This window comes from Hydra vulgaris, chromosome 04 (assembly GCF_038396675.1).
Source record: "Hydra vulgaris chromosome 04, alternate assembly HydraT2T_AEP".
NCBI lineage: Eukaryota > Metazoa > Cnidaria > Hydrozoa > Anthoathecata > Hydridae > Hydra > Hydra vulgaris.
In genome coordinates this window covers 18928486-18947462 of record NC_088923.1, presented here as the reverse complement: position 1 = coordinate 18947462, position 18977 = coordinate 18928486, and the positions used below count along the sequence as shown (strand labels likewise).

Below are 18977 nucleotides of genomic sequence, written 5' to 3'. Positions count from 1 at the left end.
TCCAAATCTTTAAGTATTTAAAGAGATTCACTTTGACAAGAGTGATGTTTCACTTACAAATCTCTAGATATAAATAAAAAAATAAATAAAAACAACAAAATTTAAAAAGTAGTATAAAATACTGTATATACCAGTGTATAAATCAACTTCGTAATATGACACCTTTTTTTAAGTGCATGGTCTAAATAACTTTCAAATATTTTTTATTATATAAATTTTTCACCAGTATATACAGCATACATTAAAACAAAATCAAAAAAACCTCAGCAGCATTTTTTAATCCTTGAGACACATCAAATGAATCAAGATGTTTAATACACGGCAAGTGATAAAGAATAAAAGTTGTGTAATTAGCTAGTAATCCAACAGGATTAGTTGATGACAATGGGTCATTCAAACTTAAAGAGACAAGTTTAGGTAGGCAAGCCAAAATTGTAATGTCCTAAAAAATTTATGTAAAAAAAAATACATTTTTAATCTGTACTACATCCACAGCTCACCAAATTGATGCAAATTTATTATTTCAATAACTGCATATTTACAAATATCTTGTGATATTAGAAAATGACAAAAAATTTATGCTAGTAACCCAATGTTTTAAAAGGAAAAAGTTTGCAACTTAACAGTAGTTGTTAACTTCATTCATCTTGCATCAAACTGGTGTGATATAAATGTAACTAAGCAAGTAATTATACATTACATTTTTTCACATAAAATATTTTTTTTTTAATATTTACAACTGAAAAAAAAATTATAATAATTCAATTATAATAATCAATTAGTTAAAGACTTGTGTGTGTTTGAGTTTGTTTCTTACTTTTAAAGAAAAAATCAAGTTTCCTGATAAGTTTAATTCCTCCAACTCTGCATTACAGCTCAATGACTTCCCTAAATAAAATTAAAGCATTTAAAACATTGAATAAATAAATCTTAAAATTTGTTTATAAGTATGTTTATAAGACAATATTTCATACAAGGTTGAATACAAGATTTATAGAGGAAGAGAGTAAAATTAGGAATAAGAAAATGGTGAGCATAATAAGGAGAGAAAAACTTAGCAGATGCTAACTTTGCAATGGATTGTATATATGGCTTCCATGAGAGGTCAGTAGTAGTATTGTGCATATTAACAAGGGTGAGCAACATACTTTGACCAAAAAAAATAGTTTGCGTAAGAGGCTTATTTGTGTTTATTTAAAAATTGATTTTAAAAATCTGTTATTTAGGAAAACTAAATCAAATCAAGTACTTGTTAAGCTACTCTAGCCATGCAGTAGTGCTACAGTAGTAAGAATTCACGTTGTAAGCAAAAAGAACAATCAAACTTGACAAAATGGTAGCACAACACACAAATTGATTTTTGACGCAGCAATTTATATTGCATATTTCTCTGTCAATGAGGTTGGGTAGAAAAATATATACAAAATAAAAACAAAACACCTTCAAAATAAATTCTTTCTAAATAATTAGCTTTTTCTTACTGCCAAACTTTTCATGTAAATTTTAACTTTTGAAAAATGAAAACAGGACTTACGATACTAATGCCCAGTTAAACAAAATTATCATTAGATCCACTGAAATAGCAAGAGTATTAAAATAGACAGGCACTGGAGCAGGATTTGTAATAAAAAATAACTGTATTACAAATTTTAAGCAATTTTATGTCTAAAGTATGCACACAAAAAATATTTGTACTAAAGAGTAAAACAAGTCTGTAAAAAAGTTACTTTAATATATCACTTATGAATTGCAGTTATCAGAAATAAAAACTGACTGAAGAAAAATATCCTAAAATATTAATTATTTTCCTCATCTATCTTATCAAGTATAAGTGTAATTAGGAATACTCGTAAACATCAACATTAGCGCTAAAGTTAAACTTGAATGTTTCAATGTTAAAATTGAATGTATATTTGATCAATATTTTAAATGCAAATTGTGTATTAGTTAAAGTGTTGTTAAATAATGTGCATACCTATTTTAGAGATATTATTATCACTTAGGTTAAGATTTTGAAGTTCTACCAAATCAGACAAATTCTAAATTAAACAATAAGTCATCAGAATGCAATTAAAATTTTTTTAAATATTATAGAACAATTATTATTATTTTAATTAACTTTAACATTTATAAAAATGTTCACATCAAGAAATTTTCTTTATGGCTACCTGATGCCACAAAAAATTAAAGATCCTTAAATAACAAAAATGAATTGCAAAATGTTGAGATAAATTTAGTGTATAACATATTTATATATATACATATATACATATATATATATATATATATATATATATACATATATATATATATATATATATATATATATATATATATATATATATATATGTATATGTATATGTATATGTATATGTATATGTATATGTATATGTATATGTATATATATATATATATATATATATATGTATATATATATATATATATATATATATATATATATATATATATATATATATATATATATATATATATATATATATATATGTATATAACATTAGCTTTATTTTTAGTTACTCTTCAAGAAACTAACATGTTAATAATGTCTTATATTTAAGCCAACTGCAATGTTTATTACAATAGGTCAATCATAATAAGTTTACACAGAAGTTAACTGGTGTACAAACAGTAAAAACTATTTTATAAATACCTCAATAATGCTGATCTTGTTCTTATTCAACCACAAGGTTTTAAGTTTGACAAGTAGAGACAAGTTTTCTATTCTTTCGATTTGATTACTATACAGATAGAGCTTTTCAATTGCAATATTACTGTCAAGTGCTTCAATCCTCTAATGAAATTTAAGTTCAAAATTATAAACAAACTTATTCAAACATACTATTATTCATACATAAATACATGCACTTTATACGCTCATACAACTATAGCATATATAGATAACAAATTGTTACTTGTTTCTCCTACCTTTATAACATACAGTGTTTTCAGGAAATGAAAAAAACAAAAAATAATAAAAAGGAAAGATTACTGTGGAGCAGTTATCTTTCCTTTTATTATTCCAGTTAGATTCTTACCAAACCCTCAGTTGATGTAACCGCACTCCTTTGCGGCAGCAGGCAATACGATAGTTGATGTAGGTGCTGAAGCCCCTGGTAGCAGCTATTTTAGTTTGATGTCAGAAGTTATATATATATATATATATATATATATATATATATATATATATATATATATATATATATATATATATATATATACACACACTCCCGTCCATAAGTTTGGACGCACCTATCGCAACTACAGATATTAAGAGAAAAATGTGTCAGAATAATTTTGATTTGTGACTTAAATAAAACAAATCAATAATTTTATGTTTTTTTATTAGTTTTAAAGAAGAAAAAAAAAATAGTATCAAAAATAATAACTAAAATAAAAATGTTTTTATTTAAATAATCTTTTCGTTAAAATGGCCACCTTTAGCTTTGACTATCGCTTGGCAGATACGTGGCATGCGATCAATCAATTTTTTTTAATTTTCCTCATCAATATTTTTCCATATGTTTTGGATTGCCTCCCAAAGATCATTTTTACCTCTTGGTGGAGTTTTTCGGACTTCTCGATCTAAATGGTCGCACAATAACTTAATTGGGTTTCAATCAAGACTCTATGGTGGCCAAGTAATGACCTTCAACAATCTTTCCTCTTGTTTTTCATTTAAATATTGCTTAACCACTTTAGCAGTGTGTTTAGGATTGTTATCTTGTTGGAACACAAATCGCTCGCCAATTAATTCAGTTCCACAGACTAAAACATGTTCTTTCGAAATCTTTAAATAGACTTCTTTTGTCATTTTCCCGTCAATTTTGGCAATTGATCCCACTTGGCCACCACCGAAACAACCCCAAACCATTATATTCCCACCTCCATGCTTAATTGTTTGCATTGCTCCAGCATTCTTTCTCCTACCTGACGACAAACAAATGATCGGCATTTATTCCCAAAAATTTCAAACTTTGATTTGTCTGACCAAAGTACTCTATTCTACTCTTACCGTCCAATTCTTGTGTTCTTTGACCCAGACTAATCTTTTTTGTTTGTGGACAGTTGTAAGACGTGGTTTTTTAACAGCCACACAACCTCTAAGCCCTACTTCAAAAAGTCACCTTTTTACCGTCGTCGTACTTATTTTTGTGGTATGATGTTCATTAAAATCAGTTGCTAAATCTGGTGCTTGCTAAATCTGACGCTCTACGATTTTGTAAAGAATTAATTACTATGTACTTATCCTCTTTTTTTGTATTAGAACGAAGTCTCCCTACTCTTTTACGATTGCAGAAAGACCCCGTTTCTACATTTTTTTAATCATTTTACAGATACAATTCTCTGAAATGCTAAGACGTCGATCAATTTCTTGATTAGAAAAGCCTAAATTATGAAAAGTCCAAATTTCTATATGTTTTTCTAAATTTATCTGCCCTCTTTTTGCCATTTTAAATAACGAATCTTATAAGAATACTAAAATAAAATAATTAATTTGAAAAAATGAGAAATAAAGTTAGAAAAATTTTCTTACCGAAAATTGATAGTTCAAAATCAATCAAATAATTAAATTTCAAAAACTATAGATTTATTAACTTTTTAAAACAGAAAAAAAAAATCTTATAACACACTCAGCTTAAAAGTTTAACTAATAATGAGAATAGACAAAATAAAAAGTAATCTTATTTAAAAATCTATTTATTTTACGATACGTAGATATCGCTTAAAAATGTTTCTGTTTATTTTATTTTGTAAATAATAACAAATTTAATAATGTAAGAATATATTTATTTTAAAAATATCTCTCTTAACTATGTTCTCACAGTACTTTATGATGAGACCAATGTAGACACTCTTAATTAATTCTATTTATGAGTTAAAACGCATTTTGTTTATTTTTGTTAGGTGCGTCCAAACTTACGAACGGTAGTGTGTATGTGTGTATATATATATATATATATATATATATATATATATATATATATGTATATATATACTTTAAACGTCTTCACACCCAACAAGGGTGCAAGTAACTACTATTAGAGTTGGAACTTACTGGATGAGAAAAGATCAAGTTTATAAAGCAAGATAACAATTAACAGACGACTTAAAAGATTGCAAATTAAATGAATCAGGAAAACAAGAAGGTAGCAAATTCCAAAGAAATGATGTTCTAGAAAAAAAAAAGGACAAAAAAGTCTTAGTAAAAGGATAAGACTTAATTGAATTATGAGTAACATGAATGAATAAATTTTAGTAAATGGAAGATGAGACACTAGCTCTTTAGAGCAGTGCCCATTACATTATTTATAGAAAAGAGAAAGAGAAGCAACATTATGACAATGTGACTATGGTTGAAAGTTGGCTGCAATAGCAGGTCCAACTATGTTTTTAATACATTTTTGCACCTTGTCTAAAAGAGAAAGGACATCATTCAAAGATCCACTCCAGATATGGCAACGGTATTCTATACAAAGCCGGATTTAAGATTTATAGAGATAAAGAACAGAACATGGAGTAAGAAAGTAACAAGCATGATATAGAGACGTAACCTTAACAAAGCCAATTTTGTTATGCATTTTATATATGGTTTCTAAGAAAAATCGGAAGTAAGAGATAATCCTAGAAGATGAACGGTTGATGACTCATCGAGTACATAACTAAATATAGGAAGATCTACATTGTTGCGATAACGATTAGCTGAAAAAAAATTGATTTTTATCTGAGTTAAGGTCCACCAGCCACTGAGAGCCTCATGCTGAAGCAAAAGTGAGATTCTTATCAAACTCAAATGCTCTTTTCAAGCAATCAGAGAGTGTTGGCTTTTTATCAAGATAAGAATAAATAGTACCATCAACAAACAATTCCATCTTAGATATGAGAATTTTTAATTCTCACATCTATGGTGGCATAAAAAAAAAAAAGTATAGGGCCATCAAGGACAGTTTTTATACTATGATTGGCAGAGAAGAATTCAATAGTCTTAAAGATGTTACCAGCATGCAAAATTTACTAAAGGCCTGAGAAATGTCGAAAGCGACAGCCTAAACCTCTCCACAACTATCAAATGCACGATGAAACATATTGGTAATTACAGTTAACAAATCAGCAGTGAGAAGCAATAAGAAGATTGAAACTCATATTGATGATCAGAAAGTAAATTATTAGATTTAAGATAATGTTTGTTAATTAAAGACTCAAAAACCTTGCTTATGATAGGAAGAAGATTAGCAGGAAGGTAGTTAGACAAGTAAGATGGCTCTCCAGAATTTTTGAAAATAGAGATAACAAATGTATATGTATATGTGTATATATATATATATATATATATATATATATATATATATATATATATATATATATATATATATATATATATATATATATATACAATTTAGGTAATAGGTTTATGTATTATTGTCATACAACGTATAAATAATTTCTGGCACTGTAGAAACCCTTAATAACTGTTTTTAAAAATGTTATTGCAGACCCAAAGAACACACCTGCAGTAAAAGTAAAAGTTAAAGGGTTACTGAAGAAGTTTAGTTCCTATCAATTTATGTGTATGGTCTGCTGCTACCTTATATTGGAGTTAATAACTCTAGTATCAAAAATGATTGAAAATCCATGGCTTATGTCTTAAAGCAAACTTGTATAAAGCCATTTAATGCCCCTTTAATAAGATACAATTACTAGCCACATGGATTTCTTTGTCATTGTATCAATAAGCAAAGTAGTTACAAAATGCTTTAATGGAAAAGATGGCCACAAACTTAAAAAAGATTGTAGGCAATTTGTAGTTAAGTTTCAAATGACCAGGCCTTGTGTTAAATAAAAAATACTTAACGCAATAGCCTGATGTGAATTTGACATCATAAAATAGTCTTTATTTTTTTCATTTTTCAAAGACATTAACTTTTTTAAATTACTGCAATAATATTAATTACCGCAAAACGAGTTAAATATTATTAAAGTTCTTTTTTATTATTACTATAAGAGAATGTTAATTTTCTTATATATATTTTTAATATTAAATAATTAAATTTAATATTAAATTTAATGCGACATTTGCATGAATCGCAATAAAAAATTATGAAAAATGAAAAATTAAAATATGTTAAATTTTTGAGTTTTTAAATGATTATTTCTTAAATTTTTAATTGCAGCTTTGCAACTAAAAATGATTTTTTATTTAAAAAAAATTAGCGAGTAACAAATAAATCACGTTACTTTATTTTATTTATTAAAAGTTTATTATTTTATTAACGATTTTGTTGTGAAAACAAAGATTATTTTTCCAAATATCAATTATTAAAATTATATCACTGTTTATTAAAAAATAATCGCTGTGATTATTTTTTAATGTGTTATAGAAAAAAAATTTTAACTTACACTTTGTGCAAATTTTTGATGCAGCCATTTAAAATTTAATTTTGAGTAAAAAAAATGTTTTAGAAGGAAAACCATTAAAATAATTGCAATTAAAATGAGCTAATTTTTTTTAAGAACAAACAAAATTTAAATATTGAACAATATTTAGTAATATTTTTAAATAAATTTGACAGTAAGGTTAAACCTAAGCATTAACTTTAATTTTAATAAACTTAAATATATTTTTTAAATCAATTAATTTTTTAATTGATTTTTATTAATTATTTTTTAAATAAATTATTTTTATTAATTATTTTTTAAATCAATTAATTTAATTAAATTTTTTTTTATCAGAATAAAATTTTATATTCATATTAAATTAGTATTTAACTAAATCATATATTTTATATCAGAATTAAATTATATTATTATGATCTTTGCTTCAAGCTTAAAGTATAAGCATTTTTCAGAGAAGAAATCAATCATTAAAATTAAATATAAAAAAAATAAGAATAAATTTTTAATTTTATTTGAGTTTTTTCATTAGTAAATAGCACTTATTTCTAACATAATCGTCATTCAAACTTTTGTAACTAATATTTTTACATAAACACCATTTAAAAGTTGATGCGCTCTATTAAAAAATTAATTACTACTTTTATCTTACCGCTTATAGAATAATTTAAAAGTTATAATAAAAAGTTGCATAACCAAAATTGCTTACTGCTTACGTATAATTGCTTAAGATGTACGTAAATCGCTCTACGCGTAACGCTTTAAAACAAGGCCTGAATAACTAATGTGAATGAAGATTTTAGTAAAAGAAACACAGCTGAAAAGAAAACAGTTATAGAATAACTAAATTTAGTACTCAAGAGTTGTTTTTCTAATACAAATACACCAGTATACAACAACATGTGGTGATTTGATCAGAACCAGTGAAGATAAGTCAAATTAAATGACAGATCAAATAAATCAAACCAAATTAAAGAACTTTATGCACAATTTAAATAAGTTTTTGATAAAACAGGATCTTTAATTAAAAATTGTTAAGAAAATTTTTTAAAATTCGAAAATTTTATAAAGGTAAATTCCCTTGGTAAACCAGCCCGCAATATATGAAGCCATTTGAAACATCAGCAAACTGAGTACCCAAATTAATTAGTCAAAATAGCAAGTTTAATCATATTCTTATTTAAGTCTAACTCATCAGTGGAATGAGAGCCTTTAGTCTGCTGACAATGCTTGTCAGGCTAAAAGCTCAGAATTAGCCACAAAACACTTAAGGCTATCTTGGCCATTAAAATCAATGATCCAAATATTACTGATAGTGATAGGAAAAATGTAATTGAATGTGTTACTGAAATTTTTTTTACAAAAGTGACAAACAGCTATTTTTGATCAGATAAGCTTAATTCAACCTTCTACAAAAGCAAATGATGAAAAAGAAGACAGATTCATAGCTCATCCAGGTTTATTTTAAAAATCAGGAGAATCGTTTGGGTAAACTATCCAGAAAAAATCTGAAATATAATTTTCCTTATTTTCCTCTTAATTTTGCTTTTAGCTGAGTTATTTCTAATTTTTTTTTCAAACTTTTCCTCATTTTTCTATGAGTGTTGAGTGAAAAAGTTTAAAAAACAAATATATTTCCAAAATATATACCTAAACTTATATGTATTGAAAATGCTTGGATATCCGAAAAAGTTATAAGTTAAAAAAAATATCCGGAAAAGCAGTGGGGATTATCTGAATCAAGTGAAAGTGAAGTAACTGAATTCAATTTTGAAATCAAATGTATCTTGACTTAATTTATTAAAAATGGCTATATATAAATAATTTATAACTATATATCTCCTTTCGTATATGATAAAAATGATACTATACAATTTCTCCATATTTTAACTTTGTTGTTATACTATACTGAATTTATTACATTTGAATGGATTTAAAATACATTAAACAGCAATAAATCTGATATATAAAAAAACCTGCATTTTCAACTCTTCTACCAGTTTTAACCTTTATAAAAATGTAGAAAAATGATTCCACTACATGGTTTTCTTTACTTATGTAACACTTTTTTTAAATATGCTTATATTTCATAAAAAGTACTAGAAGCCCCAGAATCTTAGGAATCTACTTTCACTAAGTCATTATTAGATACTTTTTGAAAAATTAGATTAACTAAATTTTTCACTTACATACCAGGGCATGACAAATCAACAAACATGCGAATATTTATTTAAAAAAAAAAGAAAAAAAAATGTCAATTTCTTTATTTTTATTTATGCAAGCATTGGCGTTCGTCTAAAATTTTTCAAAATGATTTTAGTAGATTGAGAAAGGCAAAAGTTGTGGCCTTAACACCTGCAGAGTCACTGACACTAGAACAAAGCCATTCAGTGTGATGAGCATTAAAGTCACCAAGAATAATGATATTGGCTGAAGAATAAAGAGAAAGGGCATGGTCAATTTGATCAGAAATAACATAGAAAAGAGTGCAGTCATGAGATGAAGAAGAGTGATATAGAACAAAGAGAAAGGCAAAAGAGTGAAGTGGTGCTCAACAAAAGCACATATAAGAACAGTCTGTGGATTCAAACCTAGTTTCCCAACAAATGGGAGAATTCTTACAAATGTAAATGCCCAAGCCAAGCATGTGACTATCAGTCTTACCAAATTAAAGGAAGATATCCATCAACACTAAGATCACAAGGTGAGACAGCCAAACTCTAATTAGTCTCACAAAGAGCAAGTAGGTATGGTAAACTTTGCAAGAGATAAGACTCAACAGAAGAAAAGTGATAAGTTTAGAGAACTTGGTGATGATGATGGTTTTTTGTGTTTTACAGTTTTTGGTACTTTAGTCATTTTTAAATTTGGTGAAGAACTTAACTCAAAGCATAGATAGTACTCCGTACTGAATAGTATCTGGATAGGAGTAACATAGTTAAAACAATGCTATTATCTATAATAATACAAACTACAAACAGTTTGATTTGATATTTAATTTGCACTCGTAATATAAAAATTGTAAGAATATAAGAAAAGTATATAAATTAATTGAACAGAAATAATTGATTAGATAAAACTAGTTATGTAAAGAATTAAAAAAAATTCTAAAAGTAATGATTCAAGGTTTTATTATTCTATAGCTTCATAGTTTAGAGATGTTGTAATTAAATTTTTAAAACCTTATTATTCATTAACATTTTTATTTACAAAGCACAAGAAAAAGAAATGAACTCAAAAAACTTTATAAAATTTTTTATAATTTGATCCATTATATTGATAAAACAACAATATATATATATATACTAAATTGGATCTTGTTAATATTGCTACATAAATTATAAAAATTTTTAAGAAAACACCAGATGCTCCAGGAAGAAACAGAATAAAACGCTACGGTTGCTTTTCATCCATTCAATCAATTTTATAAAATGACTACATACTGTATAACAGTAATTTGTTGCTTTATTAAAACGATTGATTAAATTATAAAATTTTTATAATATTATTTCTTAATCTATTTAATAACTAAATTGTAAAATAAATTAAAAAAAACTATAAAAAATAATTAAAAAACAACGTTACAATGAAATAAAGAAATTTTTATAAAGTGCAGGCCACTTTTTCTGTTTTTTTTATTGCTAAAAAAACCTAATATTTTCACTATCCTTGTAATGAAGAAAGATAAAAATCCATTTAAAAACTAAACAATTAAATAAATTTAAAAAAAACTATACAAAATAATAAAAACAAAATGTTAGGATGAAATAAAAAAATTTTTATGAAGTGCAAGTCAGTTTTATATGTATATATATATATATATATAAATATATATATATATATATAAATATATATATATATATATGTGTATATATGTGTGTGTGTGTATATAAATATATATATATATGTGTATATATGTGTGTGTGTATATAAATATATATATATATATATATATATATATATATATATATATATATATATATATGTATATATATATATATATATATATATATATATATATATGTATATATATGTATATATATATATATGTATATATATATGTGTATATATATGCATATATATATGTATATATGTAATATATATATATGTGTATATGTGTATATATATATACATATATATGTATATAAATATACATATATATATATACATATATATATATACATATATATACATATATATATATATATATATATATATATATATATATATATATATATATATATATATATATATATATATATATATATATATATATATATATATATATATACAGTACTGTGAATAAGTTTTAAACCACTTGTATAATTAGATGTATTTACAATTTTTATCCTATGTAATTTTTTTAAAGCGTACTTAAGTTTAATAATATATAAAAAAAGTTGCAAGAATATATTATTTTGAATTAATAAACAAAATTGATGAGGAAACATGAGGGATTTGTTTGTTTATTTATTAAAACGATGTGTCATAACAACTACATCCAAAACAGGATATTCGAAGAATGCTGTTACAGAAATCAGAGAAACTGGCTCCCTTGAAGATAGAAAGAAAAGTGGTAGACCTCCTAAGCTAACAAAAGATGACAATAAATATTTAAAAACTCTATCTTTAAGAAGTACAAAAAAAGCATCAACCGAGCTGGCAAAAGATATTAACACAGCAACTGGGAAAAATGTCAGCTCTTCTTTTTTTTGACAGCACCTACTTAAATCGGGATTAAGAGGGTGTGTTGCGATTCGAAAACCATTATTACGGTGTGGCAATAAAGAAAAATGACTTAAATATGCAAAACAACACAAAGATTGGGCCCAGGAAATGTTTAATCGGGTTCTGTACACCAATGAGTCCAAATTTGAAATTTTTGGAATGAAAGGACGCCAATATGTTTGAAGAAGAATTGAAGAAGCTTATCAACCCGAATGTTTAAATATTACTACTAAACACAGAGGAGGCTCTTTACAAGTTTGGGGCTGTTTATCTTCATCTGGAGTAGGTGATTTGATCAAAATAGGGGGGCGACTCACCGGGGAACGTTATGTGGATATCCTAAGGCACCATGCTGTATCATCTGGAATGAGACTAATAGGTCATAATTTTATTCTGCAACAGGACAATGACCCAAAACATTGTTCTCGAGTGGCAAAAAATTATTTAAATGAATAGGCAGAGGAAGGTTAACTGGAATTGATGACCTGGCCTCCCCAAAGTCCAGTTTTGAATATAATTGAGCATATTTGGGATTACCTGGACAGAAAGAAGGTCAAACATGCTCCCCAAAATGCTAAAGAATGTTTTGAAGTACTTCAAAAAGAATGGCACAACATACCCCAGGATTTTATAACTAACTTTTATGAATCTATTTCCCAGCAAATATTGGCTGGGATTGAGGCAAAAGGAGGACATAGTAAATATTAAGAGTTTTTTTTTAAGTTTGACATTAAAAAGTTTGTAATTGTTCCATATTTTGTGTGAAATTCATGTGTTTTAACAAGTTTATAATATAGAACTACAAACTTAAATATTAGAGAAGAATTCTCCGGGATTTTTTTAGAAAAAATGTAAGTGGTCTAAAACTTATTCACAGTACTGTATGTATGTATATATATATATATATATATATATATATATATATATATATATATATATATATATATATATATATATATATATATATATATATATATATATATATATATATATATATATATATATATATATATATATATATATATATATATATTAGTAGTAGAAAATCACTTAACAAAAATTTTTTCCATTTAACACTGTGTTTAAATGGAAAAAATTTTTGTTAAGTGATTTTCTACTACTAATATAATTGCTCTGTTCTGTTAAGAACATTGAGCACTCTATTGTGTAGAATACTTTTTAAAGTTGTTTAAATATTATATATATATATATATATATATATATATATATATATATATATATATATATATATATATATATATATATATATATATATATATATATGAGCAACGCAATACCAATAAATGTGAACATATTTTAAAGAAAAACACAATATTTTTAATCTTGACTTGTTTTGTAGTTAACATAGTACATTTTCAAACAATAAAATTACAATTTAAAACTCTGGATATAAATTTAAAATCAAAATTTGAAGACATTACAGAGAAATATTAACAGACAAATAGAATTGTTACAAACCAATAAAAATTATAATACAAACTATGATACCGTAAATAGCAAAAAAATAAAAATAAATAATTAAATTAAAAAAAAATTAAAAAAAAAAAAAAAAAAGAAACTAGATAGACAAACTTATATTATAATGAACAGTTTGTTTATTTAAAGATGGGTTTTCCCATTCAATACGGAGTGCTTCTTTAATTTTCAATTTGTTTGTTAGGAGCAGTATCCAAAATTTTAAAACAATTATAGTTACTTAGATTTTTACAATTAACAGATAAACATAAATGCTTATAAATATTAGATTGTTTGTCACTTGTAAGATGCTAATGAGTCCTTGCTGTTAAGTGTCTGGAGGTTACTCAAATATAACTGGCATTACATCCAGCACAAGAAAATTTGTAAACAACATTGGATTTGAGCAGCTTAGGAAGTGGATCTTTTATACATAAACTGTTTTGTAATTTTTTGGTAGTGAAAATTAAATTAATTATAACATCTTTACAATATTTTTTTATTGATTTTATTAACTTTAGATTTAGTAAAATTTGAGTAAAATCCTATACATGGAAGCTTATAATATCTTATATTATGATTATCAATACCATCTTTTTACAGATGGATTTAACTTTTTATTAACAAATAATTTAATTTCAGTGTCAACTATTTTAGGTGGATATTGGTTATTTTTTAAAGCATTAGATAGATTTTTATGTCCTTATCAAATCCTAGCCATGCGTTGTTGATTTTATACATTCTATCAATTAAACAACATATAAGACCAATTTTATAACAATAGGGAATAATATCCACCTAAAATAGTTGACACTGAAATTAAATTATTTGTTAATAAAAAGTTAAATCCATCTGTAAAAAAATAGTATTGATAATCATAATATAAGATATTATAAGCTTCCATGTATAGGATTTTACTCAAATTTTACTAAATCTAAAGTTTATTAAGATGTGTAAAAAATTTCTGAGCTTCAAACTCTGAATTAAAAATAGTGATAATATCATCCACATAATGTCTATAGAAAATTGGTATGGAGGAGGAGCAATTACTAACCCATTTTTGTTCGCAAAACCCAATAAAAATATTAGCTAAAATTGGCGCTAAAGGAGAACCATGGCAATGCCATCTAATTGATCATATTATTTCTCGTTAAATAAGAAATGAGAACCGGATGTTTAGATTTAAAGTAATTTTTTGGACTGAGCTTTAGAAAAATTGAAAATTAAAGAAGCACTCCATTTAAAGGGGAAAAGCCATCTTTAAATAAACTGGTTGCAAAGAAAATGGTTACAAAGTAAATATATGAGCAGCGTGATTTAAGAGAAAAATAATAAAAAATTGGACAGAAGTGGGTTTCAAATTACATTCCATGTATGAAGTAAATGCCTTATCCAAATAAACTAAACGTGCATATACTGATGAACTTACAAATTTAATTATATAATTAAAAAAGGGATGAAGAAAGTAGAGCCTATGAAGTAGATACGTATATATGCATACATGAACAAACCAAAATATAAGTGTATATTAACATATATGCGTGCATTACATAGAAGTATTTATATAGGGACAATATATTATTTACATTAAAATTATACAAATATATTTTACAAACAGATAATTATTTTATATTTAATTTTTATTTTTGCTTTCCTTTTTAAAAAAAAAAGATAAAGTAAAGGAAAATTAGTCTTTTTAATGTCGACTTAAAATTTTTTTTTTTTTTTTTTTTTTTCATTGCCTTGTCCAATTTCGCTGCTGAAAATAACAACCCGAAAGAAACGAAAATAAAAACAGTACACAAATTATTTAAAATATTATTTATTATTTTTTCTTTAAATTTAAATTTATTTTAATTTCCTATTTTGTTAGTTTTGCTTTCTTTGTTTTTAAAACTTAGTTTTTGCTGCAAAGTATTGGCGTTTAATATATAAAACTTGCAAATGACCGTGACCAAGTTGTCTAAATAAAAAACTTTTTGGTGAACAAACAAGATGGAAAATAGTACGGGTCTCCTAGGAAGACTTGATATACATTTTACTCATTAAGTTTACTGAATTATCTCTTTTATTCAAAAAGCGCCTTAAAGCACTGTGAAAATTATTAACTTTTAATAAAAGTTAAACAAACAGAACCGCTAATATTTAAATAAAAATAAAAATTAAATTGTAGTAAATACGCTTATTAAAACATTTATATTTTGTACTCAAATAGTTGCCGTCTATATAACACATTATATTACATGTAGATAATACTTAAATTAAATTAGTATTAGGAACCAATACCTTCGAATATGAGGTGTAAACATTTAATAAGTGTAATTACTATCATTTTAATTTTGCAAATACTATGCTATTTGTAAATATTGACTGAAAACTGCTTAAAGTATTTTTAACATTTAATAACTACTAAAATTAAAACTTTTAAAATGTAGTTGCTAAATGTTCAAAATACTTTTCAACAAATATTTACAAATATTTGTGACTCGAACATTTATCAAAATCTTAAAAAAAATAGCTTTTCTTAGCGTACCAAAAGAAGCATACACTTATATCCACTGCTAAATTCAAGTATTCAAAGAAATGCCTTTTACAACAAGATGGTTATTTAAATTTACTCCTTATCTTCAGATAAAACTAAGCAAGGTGAACACAAACAAAGTGATATTTAAAAATCATTGTTGCCATACCGATTTTAGGTATGGGGAGGCTACCAAAAGAATATCCCCCTGCCCCCACATCACATATATCGATGCCAATTGTTTTAAAAACATCAGCTTTTTAATTTTTGTATTTATATATTTCCATAAACAAGCCAACAAACCATAAGCCTAAATTAATATATAAGCATATCTGCAACCACTAAACCTTTATATATTTTTTGAACAGACTTTTATCAGGTGCTCCTTACACTTTTAGTGTCTTTTTAAAATGTAGAAAAGTAATTATATGACTTATGGATCCAAACCATACAAAGAGATAAGTTTAAAATCACGAAATGAAAATGTAAATAAATATTTTTGGCAGATGTTCCTACTATTGATATTTTTTATTTTGTAAAATTTACAAATAACTTTTGAGCGTTTGTTTTCATCTATATTCAAATAATCTAATAGACTTTAGGTTGCTTTGCTCATTCTTAATTTATTTCTTATTCGATTTTATTTCTAAGTTTAATTCCTAGATATTTTTATTATTAATAAAGATTATGATTTAAACTTTAATATTTTGATTCAATTTATAAATCATTAGATAAAACTAGGAAAATAAAGCACCATAAAGTACGATATAATTATTAAAAAACAATAACTAATCACAACAGTCTAAAGGAATTTAGCAGTGATCAAATATTTTGAATAAAAGAAATCATTAAATAAGATATAAAATACTTTTATATCTTATTTAAATCTAATTCAATATTTTTTTGAATAATAATGTGAATAAAAAAACATTACTTATAGTAACTATATCATGATAACTTTACTAAAAATTATAACTAACAATAAAAACTATGGTAAAAATAATTGTTTGAGTAATTGCTCAGCTTTATGTGAATATAATTTTTAGCCATTTTGCTCAAATTTTTATTCACGTAAAGCTGAGCAATTGCTCCTATTTCTCTTAATGCTTGGAAATCCCTTTATTAATAAATATTTGCGTACAAATAAGAAAAAATTATTTGTACAAATAATGACTCACCTAAGTAAAATATAGCATAAAGTAATTGATGAATGATACCTATTAATTTTTAATTATTTGATGACAAAAAAATATTTTCAACTTGTATTTCCAGAAAACTATTTGGATATTCACAAAAATATATAGAAATATCCGGAATTGCAGAAATATCCGGAAAAAAATAATTCCTGTTACTTTGACTCTTTACAGCTAATTTTATTTTATTACTGCAACATTTCCTTTATTTTATTATTTTTTATTTCTTTTTTTCTAATTTTTGGTTTTAGGAATTATCCTATCTTTACTTCAATTTAAAATAAAGAACAAGTTGATTAAAATGTTAATTGACGTAAAGAACAAAGCAATTGCAATTGTTATGTTTATTTTAAGAATTTCTGTCATAGTTACAAACTTTACTATAATTATTTTTACCATAGTTTTTATCATTAGTTATAATTTTTAGTAAAGTTATCATAATATATTTACTATTTTTAATGTTTTTTTATTCACATTATTATTAATACTATTATTATTTTTATTTTATTATTATTGCAATTATTAATAGTATCTTTATTTATTAGTGCTTTATTTTCTTTTTTTTCTTTTCGTTTTTTTTTTTTAAATTTTTTTTTCTCTTTATTTTATTTTAAATTCTTTCTGTTTTATTTATAGTTTTATTTGGTTTTTGTTTTTTTGTTTGTTTTTTAGGTGTCACTCCATTGACTCCAGTTTTTAACTATATGAGTGACACCTAACCTTATTTATGTGAGTTATTAAAATATTATTGTAAATTTTCATATTTCATGGTGAAATAAATGTATGTATGTATGTATGTATGTTGTGACAAAAGAGGTTTCTTAAAATAGAAATTAAATTTTTATGGTTAATAAAATGGATAAAGCAGTTAAAAAGTTGTCAGTAAAATACTAAACTTTTTATTTGACTTGTATTTACTTCAATTATCAAAATTATTTTAAATATTTTTGTCAGTAGAAGCAAAGCCCAAGTCAATTATAGTGTTATATTATTTAAAGTAAAGTGATTTATTAAAAGCATTATTAATTATAAATAAAAATATTTTCACTTTTAGATTTCCTTCGCATATCCACAGTTCTTTGAGATTGACAAGTTGACACAAATTTGCAATCTTTGAAATGTTAGATCCAACAAATTTCAACAAAGATAAATTTATAAAACACTTCATAGATGGAATTATATGAATACTACTCAAAAATAGCTCTATATGCTCAATACTATTGAGGCTTGATTTTTCACTTTGCAAACCATTACATGCACACTATAAGAATAGTTAATTTTGTGAAAAAAAAGTTACCAAAATAAACTTAAATAAGCAATTTACAATTTATAATAAAACTTACTATCTCATCTATCCAATGAAGTTCTTCTTGATTAACACCCATTATTAGGACATTTAGAAAATTATGATATATAAATATATATTAAAAACATAATCTATCATTAAATATATATATATATATATATATATATATATATATATATATATATATATATATATATATATAAATATATATATATATATATATATATATATATATATATATATTGAAATATTGAATGAGAAAGAGGAAATATTATATAAATAACAAGCTCTCTATATAGTTATTTTTACATTTTATTATTTCAATTTTATTTTAATCAATTTGTTG

At 24.6% G+C, this 18977-nt stretch overlaps 1 protein-coding gene across 1 annotated transcript in view; it reads right to left on the bottom strand.

Moving 5' to 3' along the window:
* Window positions 1-18764, bottom strand: part of LOC100199231 (leucine-rich repeat-containing protein 9) — a 95008-nt gene extending 76244 nt beyond the window's left edge. The window contains exons 1-6 of the mRNA XM_065795691.1: window positions 18669-18764; window positions 18374-18586; window positions 2669-2809; window positions 1976-2039; window positions 818-888; window positions 263-442 (exon numbers count right to left, since the gene is read on the bottom strand). Coding sequence (XP_065651763.1) covers window positions 263-442; window positions 818-888; window positions 1976-2039; window positions 2669-2809; window positions 18374-18586; window positions 18669-18710 — 711 coding nt within the window. The 5' untranslated portion in view covers window positions 18711-18764. The remainder of the gene's footprint in view (window positions 1-262; window positions 443-817; window positions 889-1975; window positions 2040-2668; window positions 2810-18373; window positions 18587-18668) is intronic.
* Window positions 18765-18977: the final 213 nt, after the last annotated feature.